The sequence below is a fragment of the Oncorhynchus clarkii genome, unplaced genomic scaffold, assembly GCF_045791955.1.
Source record: "Oncorhynchus clarkii lewisi isolate Uvic-CL-2024 unplaced genomic scaffold, UVic_Ocla_1.0 unplaced_contig_8429_pilon_pilon, whole genome shotgun sequence".
Classification (NCBI taxonomy): Eukaryota; Metazoa; Chordata; class Actinopteri; order Salmoniformes; family Salmonidae; genus Oncorhynchus; species Oncorhynchus clarkii.
In genome coordinates this window covers 32,501-56,733 of record NW_027258608.1, presented here as the reverse complement: position 1 = coordinate 56,733, position 24,233 = coordinate 32,501, and the positions used below count along the sequence as shown (strand labels likewise).

Sequence of the window (24,233 nt, the reverse complement as noted above, 5' to 3'; positions counted from 1 at the left end):
GGTAGATAGATACTACTAAATAAGTTTTAGGAAGAGATGGAGCAACATGCTCTGTGGTAGATAGATACTACTAAATTAGTTTTAGGAAGAGACAGAACAACATGCTCTGTGGTAGATAGATACTACTAAATGAGATTTAGGAAGAGATGGAGCAACATGCTCTGTGTTGTGGTAGATAGATACTACTAAATAAGTTTTAGGAAGAGATGGAGCAACATGCTCTGTGGTAGATAGATATTACTAAAATGAGTCATACTTTGATAGCTGTATTTGATATTCAGTCATCAAGACATCAATATCACAAACACCATCAGATATACGACAGCGATGGAGTTTCAATAAAATAATTTGAGATCTTATTAAAAACACAGAGTGTAGAGATGGTGTATTCAATTTCAATCTACTTGTTCTATAGCCTGATCCCAGATCTGTTTGTGCTGTCTTGCCAACTGCTTTGGTCAATGTGCATAACAAACTAGGTATGACAACTTTGATATGAGGATAACAGGCACCACCCATTGGGAATGTTGTAATGCAGTGGCCTTTAAGGCCAACAGTTACAACCTGGTGTGCTCTTGGGCCTGTTAGATGATAGATTATGTCAGACTACGTTATTAAGGTATGTGGGAATAATTACATTGTTGTGGATCTGATACATACAGTAGCTCATTCTTCTGTTGTTCTTCTGTTTGTCCATGGATGTGTCCCAAATGGCATGCTATTCCCTTTATAGTGCACTACTTTTAACCAGAGCCCTATAGACCCTGGTTAAAAAGTAATGCACTATATAGGGACTAGGGTGTCATTTGGGATGCATCCTAAGGGCTTTAAGGATTCTCAATACTCTCCCAGCATTACATATGAACTGTTGTGTACTTGTAGAGAATATGAGAAAGCAAAAAGCTAAATATTGAACTGAGACTGGCTCTGGTCTGAGAGGAGGGGGCAGGTGATTGGAAGTGTTCCTGTGAAAAGTGTTTGTCTAGTCTATGATTAGATCATAAAAAGTGAATCCTAATAATATTTTTAAAAAAGCAGTTAATTGACCTTCATGTGTCGCCTCCTTCTCCTGAAGCGCAGCAGTTCCTTGTGTTGCCGAGCGATGAAGTTCACAGCAGCGTACTCAAGCAGGGCCGAGAAGACAAACAGGAGGCACACGGCCATCCAGATGTCAATGGCTTTCACATACGACACCTGTGAGTGGGCAGGAGGACACGGTGGTAAGTAGGAGGACAACAACAACAAAAACAAGAATAGAAACAATAAAAACAACAACAACACCAACAACAACAACACCAGCAAATGCAACACCACAAACACCAATACCACCAACAACACCAACAACACAAACAACTCCAACACCAACAACACCAACAACACCAACTCCACCAACAACACCAACACCAACAATACCAACAACACCAACACCAACACCAACACCAACATCACCAACAACAACAACACCAACAACACCAACTCCACCAACAATACCAACAACATCACCATCACCAACAACAACACACACCAACAATACAAACAACTCCAACACCAACAATACCAACAACACCACCAACACAAACAACTCCAACACCAACAACAACACCAACACCAACAACAACAGAAGGTGACTTTTTAATCTGGATTCTGTAGACTATTCAATTGAAACGGACCTTGGTACCATCTATATATGTATCTGTATCTAATAATTCTGTGATGTCTGCTACAAAGACAACATTTACCTTCTAACTCTGAGAACTGTCCAGTACACAGTAGTCTGTATGGTCAGTTGGCTTGGCAGGACTCTGCTCTGCCTGGGCAGTGAGATAGAGTGAGGCATGGAAACCACATCTTTGACCTGGAAATGGGGCTAAAGCTAGACTGGGTTGGCTTGTCAGTTCAGCTGAAGCTCACTGTATTTGACAAGTCAGTGACCAAGTGGCCCTGGAATGCAGCTTAGGTGGCATTACAGAATGCATGGTTCACAAGACATTGTTCAAATGATAAGAAGGCAGCAGCCCGAGACAGACAGAGGCAGACTACTGTTTTACTCTTTCCTGGTGTCGTTGGATTGTGGGATTTCTATTTCTCCACTCCAGATCAGATATTTTGATGTGTTTTTTTATTTTTTGTTTTACAGCACTTAGATCACTTAAAGTGGTGAAATGTATTTATCCGCTGGACATTTTCTTCACCTTTCGTATTGAAAGTAGAGCACTACTACACGGGGCTGGAAAATAATGACAGCAAAAAAAGTAACTTTTCTGTGGTGGCTATTTGTTGAGTAATGACACAGTAAAGGGTGACTTTCAAAATGGCCCTCTATCCTCTCCTTCCCTCCCTGTCACCAATGCAGCACCAAGTCAGTGAGGCGTGGAAGAGGGAGAGCAGTCTGTGCTGTGTGCACCTACGCTCAGCTGTGCTGTGTGATCATTATTGTGACAGCTGAACTGCATAGAAATCACGGTTCACTTGTTCAATTTTCCAGAGAACATGAATCACCTAATGTCAACAAGCAAAATGGGAGGATACTTTTACAGGACATAATTATAAAATACTAGTCCCTCACGCAATGTCCCTCTTCCTTTTTAATCTGAAAATCCCTATAGCAAAATAGTTTTCTTTAAAAAGGCATTTTTTTCCTTATGTTGAGTTAGTTTTACCATCTAGGACAATAGACAGTGTGGTTTGTAGTTCATCTAGGACAATAGACAGTGTGGTTTGTAGTTCATCTAGGACAATAGACAGTGTGGTTTGTAGTTCATCTAGGACAATAGACAGTGTGGTTTGTAGTTCATCTAGGACAATAGACAGTGTGGTTTGTAGTTCATCTAGGACAATAGACAGTGTGGTTTGTAGTTCATCTAGGACAATAGACAGTGTGGTTTGTAGTTCATCTAGGACAATAGACAGTGTGGTTTGTAGTTCATCCAGGACAATAGACAGTGTGGTTTGTAGTTCATCTAGGACAATAGACAGTGTGGTTTGTAGTTCATCTAGGACAATAGACAGTGTGGTTTGTAGTTCATCTAGGACAATAGACAGTGTGGTTTGTAGTTCATCCAGGACAATAGACAGTGTGGTTTGTAGTTCATCTAGGACAATAGACAGTGTGGTTTGTAGTTCATCTAGGCCTCTCTGCTCTGCCCATTATAAAGTAGACTGGCTGTGTGTGTGAGAGAGAGTGTGTGTGTGTGTGTGTGTGTGTGTGTGTGTGTGTGTGTGTGTGTGTGTGTGTGTGTGTGTGCGTGTGTGTGTGTGTGTGTGTGTGTGTGCGTGTGTGTGTGTGTGTGTGTGTTCATGTCTGTATCTGACTGTGTGTGTGTGTGTGTTCATGTCTGTATCTGTGTGTGTGTGTGTTCATGTCTGTATCTGACTGTGTGTGTGTGTTTGTGTGTGTGTTCATGTCTGTATCTCTGTGTGTGTCAAAGACAGGTGCAGGTGTGCTGTGTTCCTCTTCCTCTCCTCACCTTGGGGAGGGAGGCTCGGGAGCAGGAGCTCTGGGTTAGGGAGTTTGTCTCACCTTGGGGAGGGAGGCTCGGGAGCAGGAGCTCTGGGTTAGGGAGTTTGTCTCACCTTGGGGAGGGAGGCTCGGGAGCAGGAGCTCTGGGTTAGGGAGTTTGTCTCACCTTGGGGAGGGAGGCTCGGGAGCAGGAGCTCTGGGTTAGGGAGTTTGTCTCACCTTGGGGGGAAGGCTCAGGAGCAGGAGCTCTGGGTTAGGGAGTTTGTCTCACCTTGGGGGGGAGGCTCAGGAGCAGGAGCTCTTGGTTAGGGAGTTTGTCTCACCTTGGAGATGAAGGCTCGGGAGCAGGAGCTCTAGGTTAGGGAGTTTGTCTCACCCTGGGAGGGAGGCTCGGGAGCAGGAGCTCTGGGCTAGGGAGTTTGTCTCACCTTGGGGAGGGAGGCTCGGGAGCCGGAGCTCTGGGTGGTCATAGTGAGCACGGTGGTAATGCCCAGTCCCACTCTGGCAGGTGCAGCGTCCATGTTGATCCAGAAGGACACCCAGGACAAAATGACAATCAGAAGGCTGGGGATGTACATCTGAATCAGGTAATAGCCCATCTGCCTCTCCAGATGGAAACGAGCCTCGATACAAGTGAACTTTCCTGTTTTACAGAAGACACAGACAGAGGAGAAAGCAGGGGTTCAGTATTATACAGAGGACACAGACAGAGGAGAAAGCAGGGGTCATATAATAATACGATATATGGTATTATTACTACAATAGAGTCTATATACTATGATATAATATTATTACTGCAATAGAATCTATATACTATGATATAATATTATTACTACAGTAGAGTCTATATACTATGATATATTATAATATTATTGCTACTATACAGTCTTTATTGTATTATATATTATAATAGTATTATTACAATACAGTCTATATACTATGATATAATATGATATGTTATAATAGTATTACTACAACATAGTCTATACTATGATAAAATATATATTATAATATTATTACTACAATACAGTCTATATACCATGGTATGATATGTATTATAGTGTTATTGCTACAATACAGTCTATACTATGATAAAATATATATTACAATAATACTACTACAATAGAGTCAATATGCTATGATATGATATATTATAATAGTATTATCTAATCTTTCTCTGCTGTTGCTGCTGTGTTATGGATCTACTGTTATCATAACTGATGTACTGTAACGCATCATCCAATCTTTCTGTTCTGCATGTCTCAAGAACACAAAGAAGAAAGTCAACTGCAGGCAATGAAATGGATAGCCTCAGTGCTGAATTATCCTCCTATTTCCCTGCAGTGTTGGAAGAGACTGAGGCAGAGCCCGGGAGAGAACATCAGTTTGACAGAGTGGCTGTAGGTAAAGTACCCCCTACGTTCAAATGTAACACACCACCTCAGCTGACAGGTTGTGGTTGAACCCACTACAGCTGACAGGCGTTATGTTGTGGTTGAACCCACTACAACTGACAGGCGTTATGTTGTGGTTGAACCCACTACAACTGACAGGCGTTATGTTGTGGTTGAACCCACTACAGCTGACAGGCGTTATGTTGTGGTTGAACCCACTACAACTGACAGGCGTTATGTTGTGGTTGAACCCACTGTAGTTGACATGTATTATGTTGTGGTTGAACCCACTACAGCTGACAGGCGTTATGTTGTGGTTGAACCCACTACAACTGACAGGCGTTATGTTGTGGTTGAACCCACTACAGCTGACAGGCGTTATGTTGTGGTTGAACCCACTACAGCTGACAGGCGTTATGTTGTGGTTGAACCCAATACAGCTGACAGGCGTTATGTTGTGGTTGAACCCACTACAGCTGACAGGCGTTATGTTGTGGTTGAACCCACTACAGCTGACAGGCGTTATGTTGTGGTTAAACCCACTACAGCTGACAGGTGTTCTGTTGTGGTTGAACCCACAACAGCCAACAGTTGTTATGTTGTGGTTGAACCCACAACAGCCAACAGTTGTTATGTTGTGGTTGAACCCACAACAGCCAACAGTTGTTATGTTGTGGTTGAACCCACTACAGCCAACAGTTGTTATGTTGTGGTTGAACCCACTACAGTTGACATGTGTTATGTTGTGGTTGAACCCACTACAGTTGACATGTGTTATGTTGTGGTTGAACCCACTACAGTTGACATGTGCTATGTTGTGGTTGAACCCACTACAACTGACAGGCGTTATGTTGTGGTTGAACCCACTACAACTGACATGTGTTATGTTGTGGTTGAACCCACTACAGTTGACATGTGTTCTGTTGTGGTTGAACCCACTACAGCCAACAGTTGTTATGTTGTGGTTGAACCCACTACAGTTGACATGTGTTCTGTTGTGGTTGAACCAACTACAGCTGACATGTGTTATGTTGTGGTTGAACCCACTACAGTTGACATGTGTTCTGTTGTGGTTGAACCCACTACAGTTGACATGTGTTCTGTTGTGGTTGAACCCACTACAGTTGACATGTGTTCTGTTGTGGTTGAACCCACTACAGTTGACATGTGTTCTGTTGTGGTTGAACCCACTACAGCTGACATGTGTTCTGTTGTGGTTGAACCCACTACAGCTGACATGTGTTATGTTGTGGTTGAACCCACTACAGTTGACATGTGTTCTGTTGTGGTTGAACCCACTACAGTTGACATGTGTTCTGTTGTGGTTGAACCCACTACAGTTGACATGTGTTCTGTTGTGGTTGAACCCACTACAGTTGACATGTGTTCTGTTGTGGTTGAACCCACTACAGCTGACATGTGTTCTGTTGTGGTTGAACCCACTACAGCTGACATGTGTTCTGTTGTGGTTGAACCCACTACAGCTGACATGTGTTATGTTGTGGTTGAACCCACTACAGTTGACATGTGTTCTGTTGTGGTTGAACCCACTACAGCCAACAGTTGTTATGTTGTGGTTGAACCCATCTACTTCCCTGACCACAGCTGCGTAGCAAACACCACAACGGATGGTAAGGATTCCTCCCAAACAGCACCCTATTCCCTATATAGTATAGGGTTTATAGGGCACTAGGGTGCCATTTTGGACATTAGCCCAGAACATAAGCTAAAAGAGGGCATTATAAACTCATGATAGGTATCCTCTTTCTTTTCATGCTGACTGTGTGATGTGAGCACCAGGTGTGTCTTGTTCGATGCTCAGATCGCTGACAAGTCATTAACTCAGCTTATAGTCATTGAAGACTGTCTTTGTCTTGAAGACTTTTAATTCAATTAGAGTTGAACCCTAGTGTATTGTTTTGGATGTGGACAGAGGGAGACATGGAGGGATCTGGAGCATCTGGTCTCCCATCCAGGAACTGACCAGGACCAACCCTGCTTAGCTTCAGAAGCAAGCCAGCAGTGGTATGCAGGGTGGTATGCTGCTGGCATTAAAATCTATAAAGTCCATAACGTGAGTGGATGTAACGATGACTCGGTGAGTCGAGAAGCAGGTGCAGGTAAAACGTTTAATGAAAACAACAAACATGAAACAAGACACTGTATCAGAAGCAAGGTAACATGAACACAGGTACAAAACCAACTGAGGAACAAAAGGAAGGGACCTATACAGAGGAAGAAATTAGGTCCAGGTGTGAATCATAATGATGAGTGCAAGGTGTCCATAATGATGGATGCCAGGTGCGTGTAATGATGGATGCCAGGTGTCCGTAATGATGGATGCCAGGTGCGTGTAATGATGGATGCCAGGTGCGCGTAATGAGGATTCCCAAGACTGGTGCTTAGTATTCCGGCAACGTCGCACGTCAGAAGGGAGGAGCAGACGTGACATGACCCCCCTCTGATGCACGGCCGCAGGACGTGGACAACTAGGTGGACGACCTCGGGACGAGGAGCGGGTCGATCCGGGTAGCGAAGGTGGAAATCACAGAAGATGTTGAGATCCAGAATGTCCTCCACCGGAACCCAACACTGCTCCTCAGACCCCTTGCAGTCCACCAGATACTGGAGCTGACCCCCACGGCGCCTAAAGTCCAGCAGATATCTGACAGCATACTCTGGACTGCCCTCGATGTCCAGGGGTGTTGGTGTTGTGTCGTGGGGGACAGCATTAGCTAGGGGACCAGGAACCACCGGCCTGAGAAGGGAGACATGAAACGAGGGTGAGATATGGTAGTGACTGGGCAGTTGTAACCAATACGTCACCTCGTTGACCCTCTGGAGTACCTTGAATGGCCGCACAAACCGGGGGCTTAGTTTCTTGCAGGGCAGGCAGAGTGGGAGGTTCCTGGTAGAAAGCCAGACACAATCCCCAGTGTGGAACACAGGGGTCTCACTGCAGTGGCGGTCTGCCTGTTCTTTTTGACAATGGACGGCATAACGGGTAACATCCTGCGCCAAGGTGGGCCACCAGTATTTCTCAGCAACGGAATGGATGGTGCGAGAAATACCTGGATGTCCAGCAACGACAGCTGTGTGTGCCCAGGTCAGTAGCCAATCCCTTATCCCTGTGGGAACATAGGTGCGCCCAGGAGGACAGTTCAGGGCTCCCTCTCTTGAGCCTGGTGGATCTCCACATCTATGTGCCAGACCACAGGAGCTACGACTAGGGAGGATGGGTTATAGGCTCACAGGATAGGGCCCTCTCCTGAAATCATAGAGGCCGGACAAGGCATCGGCCTTCCTCGCTGTCTAAAACTACTCCAGGTTCCTGTGGTCGGTGAGGATGACAAATTGTTCCTTGGCGCCCTACAGCCAGTGTCTCCACTCTTCTAATGCCAACTTCACCGCCAGGAGCGCTCGATCGCCGACTTCGTAGTTACTTTCTGCAGGGGACATTTTCTTAGAATAAAACGCACGGGTTCCCCTGTCGTTGAGACAAAATTGCCCCCGCTCCTACCTTGGAAGCGTCCACCTCCACCACAAAGGATATCGTGGGATCTGGATGTTTCAGCAATGGGGCGGAGATGAAACGTCTCTTGAGAAGACGGAAGGCCTCATCGGCTGCTGGACCCCACACCAACCTATGGGGGCCTCCCTTAAGGAGAGAAGTGAGAGGAGTGGCAACAAAGCTGAAATTCCTGATGAAACGACGGTAGAAGTTGACAAACCCCAAAAACCGTTGTAACCCTTTAATGGTGGTTGGGACTGGCCATGACCTGACTGCATCTACCTTCTTGTCGATTGTAGGCACTCTGCAGGTCCAGTTTGTTGCAGAACCGGGCCCCGTGAAGCTGCTCAATGTCATATGGCACCAACGGGAGGGGGTACCAATACTTCTTGGTAACTTCATTGAGTCCTCTGTAATCAATGCAAGGGTGTAATCCTCCATCCTTCTTGGCCACGAAGAAGAAACCAGCCAATGCAGGAGAAGTGGACGTGCGGATGAACCCCTGCCTACTGAATGTAATCCTCCATGGCCTCGGTCTCAGCCACTGACAGAGGGTAGAGCACCTCTGCGTGGAGGTGTTGCATCAGCAAGCAGGTCGATGTCCACAGTCCCAGGGGTGATGAGGAGGGAGATAGGTGGCCCGGGTCTTGGAGAATACCTCCCTCAGATCGTGGTATACCTCCGGGATGTTATGCTGAAGGGCTAACAAAGGCCTCTCAAACGATGTGGAGCCACAGGGAACAGGGAAGGAGGCTCTCTGGCATTTAGGTGACCAGTCTGTAAATTCTCATCCTAGACCATGAAATGGTGGTGTTATGGCGTTGAAGCCAAGGGAGGCAGAGGATGATCTTGTGAACTGGTGCACTGGTGATGAAGAAGGGGATATTTTCCTGATGATTAGACTCCACGGTGAGGGTGAGCGGTTGAGTGATGTGTGTAATGGTTCCGGATCCTGATGGCCGATAATCGAGACCTTGCATCGGAAAAGTAGAGGAGAGCGGGTATGAAGTAATATTGAGAGAGGGAGGCAAGGGTCTGATCCATAAGAAATCCATAAAATTCCCTCCTTGACCACAGTGCATACAGAGCCCCAGTTGTATCCATCTGCGGCACGCCGCCGCGGGGAGGTGTGTGACCCCTACCTCCATGGGTTCAGGCTCTGATTCCGAGTATTCGCCCGAAGGAGGGAGAGAAGTGAGAAAGATGCCGACGCTCCCGGAGAAGGTTATCCAGACGGATGGCTATCGTAATGAGTGTGTCCAGGGTAAGGTTGACGTGTCGGCAGGCCAGTTCCGTCTGGACCTCCTCGCGCAGACCTCTTCTTAATAGCGTGCGAAGCGCCGGTTCATTCCATCCATTGGATGCTGCTACTGTCTGGAAGGTGAGCGCGTACTCAGCAGCTGTCTGATCCCCCTGCCGTAATTGAAGTAGATGCTCACCTCCCTCTCTGCCCTCTGGGGGATGATCAAAGATACATTTAAAACAGAGCCATAAACCGCTCATATGAATTTAGCTCCTCCTCTCCTCTCTCTCAGACAGCCGTAGCCCATTCCAATGCCCACCCCGTCAGCAGAGAAATAACCGTGGCAACCTTAAACAGCTCGGTGGTGGGGGCTCCCATCTGGTGTGTAAAATAAAGGGAGCACTGAAGTAGGAAGCCACATCATTTGGATGGGGTACCGTCATATTTCTCTGGGAGGGATAAATGGGCATTGCTGACCGGAGCGTGTTGCTGAATGGGCTGTTGGGCTGACTCACTGGGTAGGCTGGATCTAGAGTATCCTCCACTAGTAGGATGCAGCGCCTCCCGGGAATGTTTGAGACGCTGCAAACTGCGAAGGACCTCTTCCATGGCCGTCCCCAGTTGTGCCAGCTGGTCATGCTGCCGACGCAGAAGGTAACCCTGTTCATCGACCGTCAGAGAGATATCCGATTTTCCTGCTTTTTCCATTGTTGGAGTTGGTATTCTGTAACGATGACGCCGTGAGCCGAGAAGCAGGTGCAGGTAAAACGTTTAATGAAAACAACAAACATGAAACAAGACAGCGCAACAGAAGTGAGGCAACATGAACACAGGTACAAAACCAACTGAGGAATGAACAAAAGGAAGGGACCTATGAAGGGGAGGTAAGGAGGTCAGGTGTGAATCATAACGATGAGTGCCAGATGTGCGTAATGATGAGTGCCAGCTGTGCGTAATGATGAGTGCCAGCTGTGCGTAATGATGAGTGCCAGCTGTGCGTAATGATGAGTGCCAGGTGTGAGTAATGATGAGTGCCAGGTGTGCGTAATGATGAGTGCTAGCTGTGCGTAATGATGAGTGCCAGCTGTGCGTAATGATGAGTGCCAGCTGTGCGTAATGATGAGTTCCAGCTGTGCGTAATGATGAGTGCCAGGTGTGCGTAATGATGAGTGCCAGGTGTGCGTAATGATGAGTGCCAGAACCGGTGGTTAGTACTCCAGCGACGTCGCACAACGGAGGGGAGGAACAGGAGTAGACGTGACAGCGGAAACCAGATTGCATACCAGAGAGAATACTATAGACATCAAGAAAGCTAATCAGTTGATTATTTACAAGTTTTTTCCAACAATTTTGATAAATAGGGCAAAATAGAAATTGGCCTATAACAAGTTAGGATCAGCTTGATCTCCCCCTTGAAATAAAAGATGCACCGTGGCTGCCTTCCAACAAATGGGAACTTCCCCAGAGAGGAGAGACAGGTTAAAAAGGTCAGAGATGAGCTTGGTGATGATAGGGGCAGCAACCTTAAAGAAGAAAGGGTCTAAACCATCTGAACCAGATGTTTTTTTGGGGTCAAGTTTCAGGAGCTCCTTTAGCACCTCGGACTCAGGTGACTGCCTGCAGGGAGAAACTTTGTAGCGGGGCAGGAGAAAAAGAGGGAGGAGCATCGGGGATAGTTGCATTAGAAGGGGTGGGAGATGAGGAAATGTTGGGCGGGCAATGAGGCATGGCTGAGTCGAAAAGGAATCCTGACTTAATGAAGTGGTGATTAAAGAGCTCAGTCATGTGCTCCTTGTCAGTAACAACCACATCATCAACATTAAGGGACATGAGCAGCTGTGAGGAGGAGGGTTTAACCGTTTTCCAGAACATCTTGGGGTTAGACCCACAGAGAGAGAACTGCTCCTTAAAGTAAATAACTTTGGCCTTCTGGATAGCCTGAGTGCACTTACATGTATTTCTCATTTGTCTGAACGAGAGCCAGTCAGCCTGAGTATGCGTGTGCCGAGCCTTAGGCCAAATTGAGTTGTTGAGGTGGAGTAACTATGACAGATCACGGCCGAACCAGGGGCTGAACCTGTTTTTAATTCTAATTTTCTTTATGGGGGCGTGTTTATTAACAATAACACTGAAAAAAGAAGGTCCAAGTGTCTTTTACAGTTGCCAGGTCATGAAGGAAGGTTTGCTCATTAAAGTTTTTTAGCAAGTGTCTATGACAAATCAGGACAGATAATAGGCCACAGTCAGGACAGAGGGGGAGGGGGAGAAGGGGAAGTGGGGTGGGGGGCTTGGGGAGAGAGAGAGGGAGGGAGGGGTAGGGAGAGAAAAACAGAGAGATGGGACAGAGAGAGGGGGTGATAGACAGAGAGAGGAGAGCGAGAGAGAGAGAGAGAGAGAGAGAGTGTGTATGTTCAGTGTCGGTGTGTGTGTGTTCAGTGTGTGTGTGTTCAATTTGTGTGTGTGTGTGTGTGTATGTGTGTGTGTGTGTGTGTGTGTGTGTGTGTGTGTGTGTGTGTGTGTGTGTGTGGAAGGAGGGGATTTAGCATGCCATCAAGCATGTCAAGGCTGTCTATGTCTGAGAGAACAGGATTCTAGAGGTAGGAGACAGACACCATCCATCAGCTGGCCTGTCATTTCCAGATGTCACCCTCTCCTGAGCGATGGTATGATATTTACAATAATCAAGATTTTAATGGCACCAGATATCAATTTAATCCAATGTCAACAACACAACAAACCAAATCCTCAGAAAAAATAAATAACAAAATCACATCAAATCACATCAAATCATATCATATCAAATCATTTCAAATCTATCAAAGAATATACAATCATATCATATCAAATCATATACAATCAAATCATATATTATCAAATCATATCTTTATTTGATCCTTTCTTGTTTTCCTCACTCTCTATTCTATTTTAGATTATTCTAGACTGACCATCGGTCTCTGTTTAGATTCCATCTAGACTGGCCTTCAGTCTCTGTTTAGATTCCATCTAGACTGGCCTCCAGTCTCTGTTTAGATTCTATCTAGACTGGCCTTCAGTCTCTGTTAAGATTCCATCTAGACTGGCCTTCAGTCTCTAATTAGTCTCTGTTTGAATTCCATCTAGACTGGCCTCCAGTCTATTAAATTTCAACTAGACTGGCCTTCAGTCTCTATTTAGTCTCTGTTTAAATTCAGTCTAGAATGGCCTCCAGTCTCTGTTTAGATTCCATCTAGACTGGCCTTCAGTCTCTGTTTAGATTCCATCTAGACTGGCCTCCAGTCTCTGTTTAGATTCCATCTAGACTGGCCTTCAGTCTCTGTTTAGATTCCATCTAGACTCTCCTTCAGTCTCTATTTAGTCTCTGTTTAGATTCCATCTAGACTGGCCTCCGGCCTCTGTTTAGATTCCATCTAGACTGGCCTTCAGTCTCTGTTTAGATTCCATTTAGACTGGAATTCAGTCTCTGTTTAGATTCCATCTAGACTGGCCTTCAATCTCTATTAATGTCTGTTTAGATTCCATCTAGACTGGCCTCCAGTCTCTGTGTAGATTCCATCTAGACTGGAATTCAGTCTCTGTTTAGATTCCATCTAGACTGGCCTTCAGTCTCTGTTTAGATTCCATCTAGACTGGCCTTCAGTCTCTGTTTAGATTCCATCTAGACTGTCCTTCAGTCTCTATTTAGTCTCTGTTTAGATTCCATCTAGACTGGCCTCCAGTCTCTGTGTAGATTCCATCTAGACTGGAATTCAGTCTCTGTTTAGATTCCATCTAGACTGGCCTTCAGTCTCTGTTTAGATTCCATCTAGACTGGAATTCAGTCTCTGTTTAGATTCCATCTAGACTGGAATTCAGTCTCTGTTTAGATTCCATTTGACTGGCTTTCAGTCTCTGTTTAGATTCCATCTAGACTCTCCTTCAGTCTCTATTTAGTCTCTGTTTAGATTCCATCTAGACTGGCCTCCAGTCTCTGTTTAGATTCCATCTAGACTGGCCTTCAGTCTATGTTCATATTCCATCTAGACCGCTCTTCAGTCTCTGTTTTCTTCTGTTGCATCTGGAGTGTAACAATGTGAGATTGATGAGGTTGAGTGGCCAGATGGTTTTCAGTGAATAAAGGGGCCATTTTGGGACAAAGCTCTGATTGGTTTCGGTCCTTCCTCCCTTCTTTCTCCCACTCTGTGTTCCAGCGTTATGTGTCCTAACAACGCACCCTGTAATGTCTATGTTACGTTGTTCTCAGACATTCAACAAAAGACCAACATAGAGAAAGAGAGTTTAGCTCAATGTACAAACCCCCTTAAAAAAGAGTGTATGAGGAAGAGTTAGCCAGAGAGGTGATGAGAGACAAACCTACCTGTGTTGTAGTGCTTGGTACAGTATCGCAGGTCTTTCTCCTCTTTCAGTATAAACTGAGGTAACGTTAGCCCGTCTGCGACCTGCACGGCTCCCTTCTCATCCCACTCAAATATGAGATCATTCATCGTATAGCCGACTGGATGGGAGCAGTTTGAAACAAGATCATTATTACCACAATATTACCACAGTCTTACTACCACAGTATCACAGTACATTCAAGCTGTTCGTAAGAGAGAAAACAAATATTATTGACAATGTGGTATGATGAAGGTTTAAATGCCTTGATCAACCAACTCTACCGTAGCTCCACAGTGTTCATATAGAAGCAATACATGTTGTTTTCATTCTTCACACCTGAGAACAATGAGTCAAGAAAAAAGAAAAATCCATAATTTCCAAAGAGAAGAGGTGGGGAGGGAGGGACAAGCCGGTGTTGGCTGGTTAGAGCAGGTTGGAGGAGGTTGGTCCCCCCTGACTCCCTCCCTGTCCCTTCCCTGTATCTGCACTCTGCTGCTGGAGGGGCCTGTGTAAATCACTGGGCCTTTCATCATACTGTCCTCCAGACCAGAGACACATCCATCACACTAACACAAAATAAATACTTTCCCTCTACCCTACCTGTGTGTGTGTGTGTGTGTGTGTGATAACTGTGTTCCTAAAGGATAATGGAATACTCACAACTCTCCAGCTGCATGATACAGGTCTGTACGTCCATTGGGAAGTTCTTCAAGTCCATGGGACAGGCCAGGACCAGTGTTATTCTGGTCACATAGAATAGAACACAACAGAACAAAACAGAACAGAACAGCACAAAACAGGAAAGAGCAGAACAGACAGGCCAGGATCAGCGTTATTTTGTTAACAAGTTTACATAGAATAGAATGGAATAGAATAGAATGGAATGGAGTAGAATGGAATACAATAGAATATAATGGAATAGAATAGAATGGAATGGAGTAGAATAGAATAGAATGGAATAGCATAAAATGAAATATAATAGAATGGAATGGAATACAATGGAATACAATAGAAAATAATGGAATAGAAAGTAATGGAATGGAATAGAATATAATGGAATACAATAGAATATAATGGAATAGAAAGTAATGGAATGTAATAGAATAGAACGGAATAGCATATAATGAAATATAATGGAATGGAATGGAATATAATTGAATGGAATAGAATGGAATGAATGGAATATAATTGAATGGAATAGAATGGAATGGAACTGAATATAATAGAATATAATGGAATGAAGTAGAATATAATGGAATAGAATTGAATGGAAGACTAGAATGGAATAGAATGGAATGAATGGAATATAATTGAATGGAATAGAATGGAATGGAATTAAGTATAATATAATGGAATAGAATTGAATTGAATAGAATGGAATGGAATTAAGTATAATATAATGGAATAGAATTGAATGGAAGAATGGAATAGAATTGAATGGAAAAATGGAATAGAATAGCATATAATGGAATATAATATAATGGAAAAATTGAATATAATAGAATGGAATAGAATAGAATGGAAGAATGGAAATGAATAGAATATAATGAATGGAATAGACAGGGTAACATATTGTTCTAAACCACTAGCACAGCATTACAGGAGGAGAAGCAGGGTAACATATTGTTCTAAACCACTAGCACAGCATTACAGGAGGAGAAGCAGGGTAACATATTGTTCTAAACCACTAGCACAGCATTACAGGAGGAGAAGCAGGGTAACACATTGTTATAAACCACTAGCACAGCATTACAGGAGGAGAAGCAGGGTAACATATTGTTCTAAACCACTAGCACAGCATTACAGGAGGAGAAGCAGGGTAACATATTGTTCTAAACCACTAGCACAGCATTACAGGAGGAGAAGCAGGGTAACATATTGTTATAAACCACTAGCACAGCATTACAGGAGGAGAAGCAGGGTAACATATTGTTATAAACCACTAGCACAGCATTACAGTAGGAGAAGCAGGGTAACTTATTGTTATAAACCACTAGCACAGCATTACAGGAGGAGAAGCAGGGGTAACATATTGTTATAAAACACTAGCACAGCATTACAGGAGGAGAAGCAGGGTAACATATTGTTATAAACCACTAGCACAGCATTACAGGAGGAGAAGCAGGGTAACATATTGTTATAAACCACTAGCACAGCATTACAGGAGGAGAAGCAGGGTAACATATTGTTCTAACTGCGGCTATATTTCCTGTCATGATGCCTTGTAATCTAAAAGGTTACAATACACATCTCAGGCATTCTTCCCCTCATGCCAAACACCTTCCTGCTTGCCGTGCACGTGAACCTCATCCCCAAACACCTTCCTGCTTGCCGTGCATGTGAACCTCATCCCCAAACACCTTCCTGCTTGCCGTGCACGTGAACCTCATCCCCAAACACCTTCCTGCTTGCCGTGCACGTGAACCTCATCCCCAAACACCTTCCTGCTTGCCGTGCACGTGAACCTCATCCCCAAACACCTTCCTGCTTGCCGTGCACGTGAACCTCATCCCCAAACACCTTCCTGCTTGCCGTGCACGTGAACCTCATCCCCAAACACCTTCCTGCTTGCCGTGCACGTGAACCTCATCCCCAAACAGACTGGCTGCATCTCCATGCTATTGTTCATACCGCGAGTATAGAAAAACATCTATAGAAGAGACAGCCATTCATGCTTCAACCTAGACGGCTGCTGTTACTTTTATCTTGAGATACATGTAGGTAGGAGAGGAGCAGGTCTATTGGTTGCATTGCATTCATAGTTTACTTATACCGCAGTGTGATATCATCACCGTTACACGACAAATGTTATTTATAAGGATTCTTTTTTTCAATCAGAAAAGACACCTGAGGCAGGTTCTCTTTAACGCGGAGTCAGGTGAGAATCAAAGACACTGAGGCAGGATCTCTTTAACGCGGGGTCAGGTGAGAATCAAAGACACTGAGGCAGGATCTCTTTAACGAGGGGTCAGGTGAGAATCAAAGACACCGAGGCAGGTTCTCTTTAACGAGGGGTCAGGTGAGAATCAAAGACACTGAGGCAGGTTCTCTTTAACGAGGGGTCAGGTGAGAATCAAAGACACCGAGGCAGGATCTCTTTAACGCGGGGTCAGGTGAGAATCAAAGACACTGAGGCAGGATCTCTTTAACGAGGGGTCAGGTGAGAATCAAAGACACCGAGGCAGGTTCTCTTTAACGAGGGGTCAGGTGAGAATCAAAGACACTGAGGCAGGTTCTCTTTAACGAGGGGTCAGGTGAGAATCAAAGACACCGAGGCAGGATCTCTTTAACGAGGGGTCAGGTGAGAATCAAAGACACTGAGGCAGGATCTCTTTAACGAGGGGTCAGGTGAGAATCAAAGACACCGAGGCAGGTTCTCTTTAACGCGGGGTCAGGTGAGATCATATACACCGAGGCAGGTTCTCTTTAACGAGGGGTCAGGTGAGAATCAAAGACACTGAGGCAGGTTCTCTTTAACGAGGGGTCAGGTGAGAATCAAAGACACTGAGGCAGGATCTCTTTAACGAGGGGTCAGTTGAGAATCAAAGACACTGAGGCAGGATCTCTTTAACGCGGGGTCAGGTGAGAATCAAAGACACTGAGGCAGGATCTCTTTAACGAGGGGTCAGGTGAGAATCAAAGACACTGAGGCAGGATCTCTTTAACGAGGGGTCAGGTGAGAATCAAAGACACTGAGGCAGGTTCTCTTTAACGAGGGGTCAGGTGAGAATCAAATACACTGAGGCAGGATCTCTTTAACGCGGAGTCAGGTGAGAATCAAATACACCGAGGCAGGTTCTCTTTAACGAGGGGTCAGGTGAGAATCAAAGACACTGAGGCAGGTTCTCTTTAACGAGGGGTCAGGTGAGAATCAAAGACACTGAGGCAGGATCTCTTTAGCGCGGGGTCAGGTGAGAATCAAAGACACCTGAGGCAGGTTCTCTTTTACGCGGGGTCAGGTGAGAATCAAAGACACTGAGGCAGGTTCTCTATCACCAGATAGACAGGTGAGAATCAAAGACACTGAGGCAGGTTCTCTTTAACGCGGAGTCAGGTGAGAATCAAAGACACTGAGGCAGGTTTTCTTTAGCGCGGGGTCAGGTGAGCTCAAAGCGATCTAATGGGTTCATTTGATGGTGTCAAGGTAAGATACGAGAAGGCCTCTTCTCACTGCCTTCCCATGGCTGTTTATAAGGATCCAATTCCTCTCTGTCCGTCCAAGGGTTGAATACTAGGCTTGATAACAGATCAAATACATTGCAAAAATGCTTGCATTTAAAGTCGATCACTTTTGTTGTTATGTGGATGTTAATATCTGTTTTGTTTCCACCGTAAGCAATATAATATGTCAGCCATAGGCCATGCACCGGATAGACATTCATCTGTCAGCTATAGGTCTAGCACCGGATAGACATTCATCTGTCAGCTATAGGTCTAGCACCGGATAGACATTCATCTGTCAGCTATAGGTCTAGTACCGGATAGACATTCATCTGTCAGCTATAGGTCTAGCACCGGATAGACATTCATCTGTCAGCTATAGGTCTAGCACCGGATAGACATTCATCTGTCAGCTATAGGTCTAGTACCACATAGACATTCATCTGTCAGCTATAGGTCTAGTACCGCATAGACATTCATCTGTCAGCTATAGGTCTAGCACCGGATAGACATTAATCTGTCAGCTATAGGTCTAGCACCGGATAGACATTCATCTGTCAGCTATAGGTCTAGTACCGGATAGACATTCATCTGTCAGCTATAGGTCTAGCACCGGATAGACATTCATCTGTCAGCTATAGGTCTAGCACCGGATAGACATTCATCTGTCAGCTATAGGTCTAGTACCGCATAGACATTCATCTGTCAGCTATAGGTCTAGCACCGGATAGACATTCATCTGTCAGCTATAGGTCTAGCACCGGATAGACATTCATCTGTCAGCTATAGGTCTAGCACCGGATAGACATTAATCTGTCAGCTATAGGTCTAGCACCGGATAGACATTCATCTGTCAGCTATAGGTCTAGCACCGGATAGACATTCATCTGTCAGCTATAGGTCTAGCACCAGACATTCATCTGTCAGCTATAGGTCTAGCACCAGACATTCATCTGTCAGCTATAGGTCTAGCACCGGATAGACATTCATCTGTCAGCTATAGGTCTAGCACCGGATACACATTCATCTGTCAGCTATAGGTCTAGCACCAGACATTCATCTGTCAGCTATAGGTCTAGCACCAGACATTCATCTGTCAGCTATAGGTCTAGCGCCGGATAGACATTCATCTGTCAGCTATAGGTCTAGCACCAGATACACATTCATCTGTCAGCTATAGGTCTAGCACCGGATAGACATTCATCTGTCAGCTATAGGTCTAGCACCGGATAGACATTCATCTGTCAGCTATAGGTCTAGTACCGGATAGACATTCATCTGTCAGCTATAGGTCTAGCACCGGATACACATTCATCTGTCAGCTATAGGTCTAGCACCGGATAGACATTCATCTGTCAGCTATAGGTCTAGCACCGGATAGACATTCATCTGTCAGCTATAGGTCTAGCACCAGATACACATTCATCTGTCAGCTATAGGTCTAGCACCGGATAGACATTCATCTGTCAGCTATAGGTCTAGCACCGTATAGACATTCATCTGTCAGCTATAGGTCTAGCACCGGATAGACATTCATCTGTCAGCTATAGGTCTTGCACCGGATCGACATTCATCTGTCAGCTATAGGTCTAGCACCAGACATTCATCTGTCAGCTATAGGTCTAGCACCGGATAGACATTCATCTGTCAGCTATAGGTCTAGCACCGGATAGACATTCATCTGTCAGCTATAGGTCTAGCACCGGATAGACATTAATCTGTCAGCTATAGGTCTAGCACCAGATACACATTAATCTGTCAGCTATAGGTCTAGCACCGGATAGACATTCATCTGTCAGCTATAGGTCTAGCACCGGATAGACATTCATCTGTCAGCTATAGGTCTAGCACCGGATAGACATTCATCTGTGAGCTATAGGTCTAGCACCGGATAGACATTCATCTGGCAGCTATAGGTCTAGCACCGGATAGACATTCATCTGTCAGCTATAGGTCTAGCACCGGATAGACATTCATCTGTGAGCTATAGGTCTAGCACCGGATAGACATTCATCTGGCAGCTATAGGTCTAGCACCGGATAGACATTCATCTGTCAGCTATAGGTCTAGTACCGGATAGACATTCATCTGGCAGCTATAGGTCTAGCACCGGATAGACATTCATCTGTCAGCTATAGGTCTAGCACCGGATAGACATTCATCTGTCAGCTATAGGTCTAGCACCGGATAGACATTCATCTGTCAGCTATAGGTCTAGCACCGGATAGACATTCATCTGTCAGCTATAGGTCTAGTACCGGATAGACATTCATCTGTCAGCTATAGGTCTAGCACCGGATAGACATTCATCTGTCAGCTATAGGTCTAGCACCGGATAGACATTCATCTGTCAGCTATAGGTCTAGCACCGGATACACATTCATCTGTCAGCTATAGGTCTAGCACCGGATAGACATTCATCTGTCAGCTATAGGTCTAGCACCGGATAGACATTCATCTGTCAGCTATAGGTCTAGCACCGGATAGACATTCATCTGTCAGCTATAGGTCTAGCACCGGATAGACATTCATCTGTCAGCTATAGGTCTAGTACCGGATAGACATTCATCTGTCAGCTATAGGTCTAGCACCGGATAGACATTCATCTGTCAGCTATAGGTCTAGCACCGGATAGACATTCATCTGTCAGCTATAGGTCTAGCACCGGATAGACATTCATCTGTCAGCTATAGGTCTAGCACCGGATAGACATTCATCTGTCAGCTATAGGTCTAGCACCGGATAGACATTCTGAGAAACTAACAAGAAAAGAGGAAGGTACAACAAGAAAATAATAGCATACCGAATACTATACAATACGTTCCCATTTTTTGAAATCCTTAGTAGTTTGTTGTCAGTCGTAACCTCATGGAAATTTGCGCCTTTTTCGTTGGCGAAGAACAAATCAGGTTTCCAGATAGAGTCCAACATAGACGGGTCCAGGTCGAGAGAGTCATCGGGGTATTCACTATAGGCCAGCCTGGGGTCGTTCCATTGCTGCCTCAGGAAGATATTCACTCTGTAGTCCTGGGGAGAGAACAGTTGAATGTCAATCAGTGCATCAGATTGTCAGAGAAAGACCTAGGTGTGTCAGTGCATTGTATAGCCAGGACTCAGGGGGAGGTTTGATTGATTGATTGATTGGCTGGTTTGCTTGTTTGTTTAATTTAATAATTGATTTCTGGGTTAAAGGCTTGACATGGGGATTTCAAGGCCATCAGACCGTTTATTTATTTATTTTTATTTCACCTTTATTTAACCAGGTAGGCAAGTTGAGAACAAGTTCTCATTTACAATTGCGACCACCACTAACAGTGGCTGCTGCCAACATATTGACTCAACTCTCTTTTGCCACTTTAATAATGCAAAAAATGATGTCAAAATGTATCACTAGCCACTTTTAACAATGCCACTTAATATAATGTTTACATACCCTACATTACTCATCTCATATGTATATACTGTACCCTACACCATCTACTGCATCTTGCCTATGCCGCTCTGTACCATCACTCATTCATATATCTTTGTGTACATATTCTTTATCCCTTTACACTTGTGTGTATAAGGTAGTTGTTGTGGAATTGTTAGGTTAGATTACTCGTTGGTTATTACTGCATTGTCGGAACTAGAAGCACAAGCATTTCGCTACACTCGCATTAACATCTGCTAACCATGTGTATGTGACAAATACATTTGATTTGATTTGATTTTGGTTTCCAATTCTTTCGACCTAAAAGAAAAACCTATGCATTTTTATTGAATAAAGCTTAGTTAAACTAAAGATTCTATATTAGACGTTATTGGGCTTTCCATGTGTATATTGTTTATGCGAATCAAGCCTGTCTGAACAGTAGCAGCATTCTTAAGGCAGAAGCTAAGTAACGATCCTGGTGGTTCATGGTGTCCTTTAGAAATATAGCCCTTAAATAGAGCTGTGGCCTTTAGAAAACACATATAGCCCTTCAATAGAGCTGTGGCCTTTAGAAAACACATATAGCCCTTCAATAGAGCTGTGTCCTTTAGAAAACACATATATATATATATATATTCAATAGAGCTGTGTCCTTTAGAAAACACATATATATATATATATATTCAATAGAGCTGTGTCCTTTAGAAAACACATATAGCCCTTCAATAGAGCTGTGTCCTTTAGAAAACACATATATATATATATATATATATTCAATAGAGCTGTGTCCTTTAGAAAACACATATAGCCCTTCAATAGAGCTGTGGCCTTTAGCCACGACAGTCCACCGTAATTGTCAATTATTCTAGAGACGAGGCTGTAACGTAGCGAGGTATGACAGCAGGTGACCTTTCCAATGGCAATCAGCCACAACATTAGAAATATGTTTTCTAGAAATGATCTCACAACACACAGATACACCTGTTTTGTTATTATGGGAATTTTGTTGGAAAATAAAAATGAGTTTTTACGGAAAACTGACTATGATTACAGAATGAGGTCTAGTTTGACTATGATTACAGAATGAGGTTAAGTCTGACTATGATTACAGAATGAGGTCTAGTCTGTCTGTGATTACAGAATGAGGTCTAGTCTGACTATGATCACAAAATTAGGTCTAGTCTGTCTGTGATTACAGAATGAGGTTAAATCTGTCTGTGATTACAGAATGAGGTCGCGTTTGACTATGATCACAAAATTAGGTCTAGTCTGACTATGATTACAGAATGAGGTCTAGTCTGACTATGATCACACAATTAGGTCTAGTTTGACTATGATTACAGAATGAGGTCTAGTTTGACAATGATTACAGAATGAGGTCTAGTCTGACTATGATCACAAAATTAGGTCTAGTCTGACTATGATCACAAAATTAGGTCTAGTCTGACTATGATCACAAAATTAGGTCTAGTCTGACTATGATCACAAAATTAGGTCTAGTCTGTCTGTGATTAAAGAATGAGGTCTTCATAGACCTTTTCATTATTTAAAATAGCAGTAATCTAGATTCTTAACACACAGGTGGAATATGAAAATATTCCCCCAACAAAGGATACAATTGTTAATAATTGTCATACAATTATCTCCCAGGGCAGTTAGGTAATTTCACATTATGGCAAAACATCTTCTGTTTTTCACGAGAAGTGACTGAAAGGGTTCTACATGGAACCCAAAATGGTTCTACTGTGAAACAAAAGGGTTCTACTTAAAACAAGAAGGGTTCTTTAAAGGGTTCTCCAATGTGGATAGCCAAATTGGTTTGCTGCCAAAATAGAAATATAATTAGCCTAAAGGGAAGCACCTGTTCAAGTCAATGTTCAGTGATGGGTGGATGGGCGGCCATATTGAGTCATTCAATTTCTATGACTGTCAAAGCTACCTTATGTGATGACTGATTTGACTGTTTGTTACTATCAACTCCTTACAACTACACATTATAAGTCATATCAAGTAAGATGGAAAACAAATTGTCATCAATGTCAAATCCCACCAAATGGAAACATATTTAATGTGTGTGATAAGGATTAGCCCCTTTTTTTTTCAATTTTTGCCTAAAATGTCATACCCAAATCTAACTGCCTGTAGCTCAGGCCCTGGATCAAGGATATGCATATTATTGGTACCATTTGAAAGGAAACACTTTGGAGTTTATGGAAATGTGAAAGGAATGTAGTAGAATATAACAAAATAGATCTAGTAAGAGATAATACAAAGAAAAAAACACCTGTTCTTTGTATTTTCTTTGTATCATCATCTTTGAAATGCAAGATAAAGGCCATAATGTATTATTCCAGCCCAGGTGCAATTTACATTTTGGTCACTAGATGGCAGAAGTGTATGTGCAAAGTTTTAGACTGATCCAATGAACCATTGCATTTCTGTTCAATATTTTGTATCAAGACTGCCCAAATGTGCCTAATTTGTTTATTAATAACGTTCATGTTCATAACTGTGCACTCTCCTCAAACAATTGCATGGTATTATTTCACTGTAATAGCTACTGTAAATTAGACAGTGCAGTTAGATTAACAAGAATTTAAGCTTCCTGCAAATGTCAGATATGTCTATACCCTTGGTCATTTTCTTGTTACTTACAACCTCATGCTAATCGCATT

At 43.8% G+C, this 24,233-nt stretch overlaps 1 protein-coding gene across 1 annotated transcript in view; it reads right to left on the bottom strand.

Moving 5' to 3' along the window:
* Positions 1–1,038: 1,038 nt before the first annotated feature.
* LOC139397477 (glycine receptor subunit alphaZ1-like) overlaps positions 1,039–24,233 on the bottom strand; it is a 54,395-nt gene continuing 31,200 nt past the window's right edge. Inside the window, exons 5-9 of the mRNA XM_071144180.1 lie at positions 20,947–21,170; positions 14,643–14,725; positions 13,963–14,100; positions 3,889–4,103; positions 1,039–1,194 (exon numbers count right to left, since the gene is read on the bottom strand). Coding sequence (XP_071000281.1) covers positions 1,039–1,194; positions 3,889–4,103; positions 13,963–14,100; positions 14,643–14,725; positions 20,947–21,170 — 816 coding nt within the window. The remainder of the gene's footprint in view (positions 1,195–3,888; positions 4,104–13,962; positions 14,101–14,642; positions 14,726–20,946; positions 21,171–24,233) is intronic.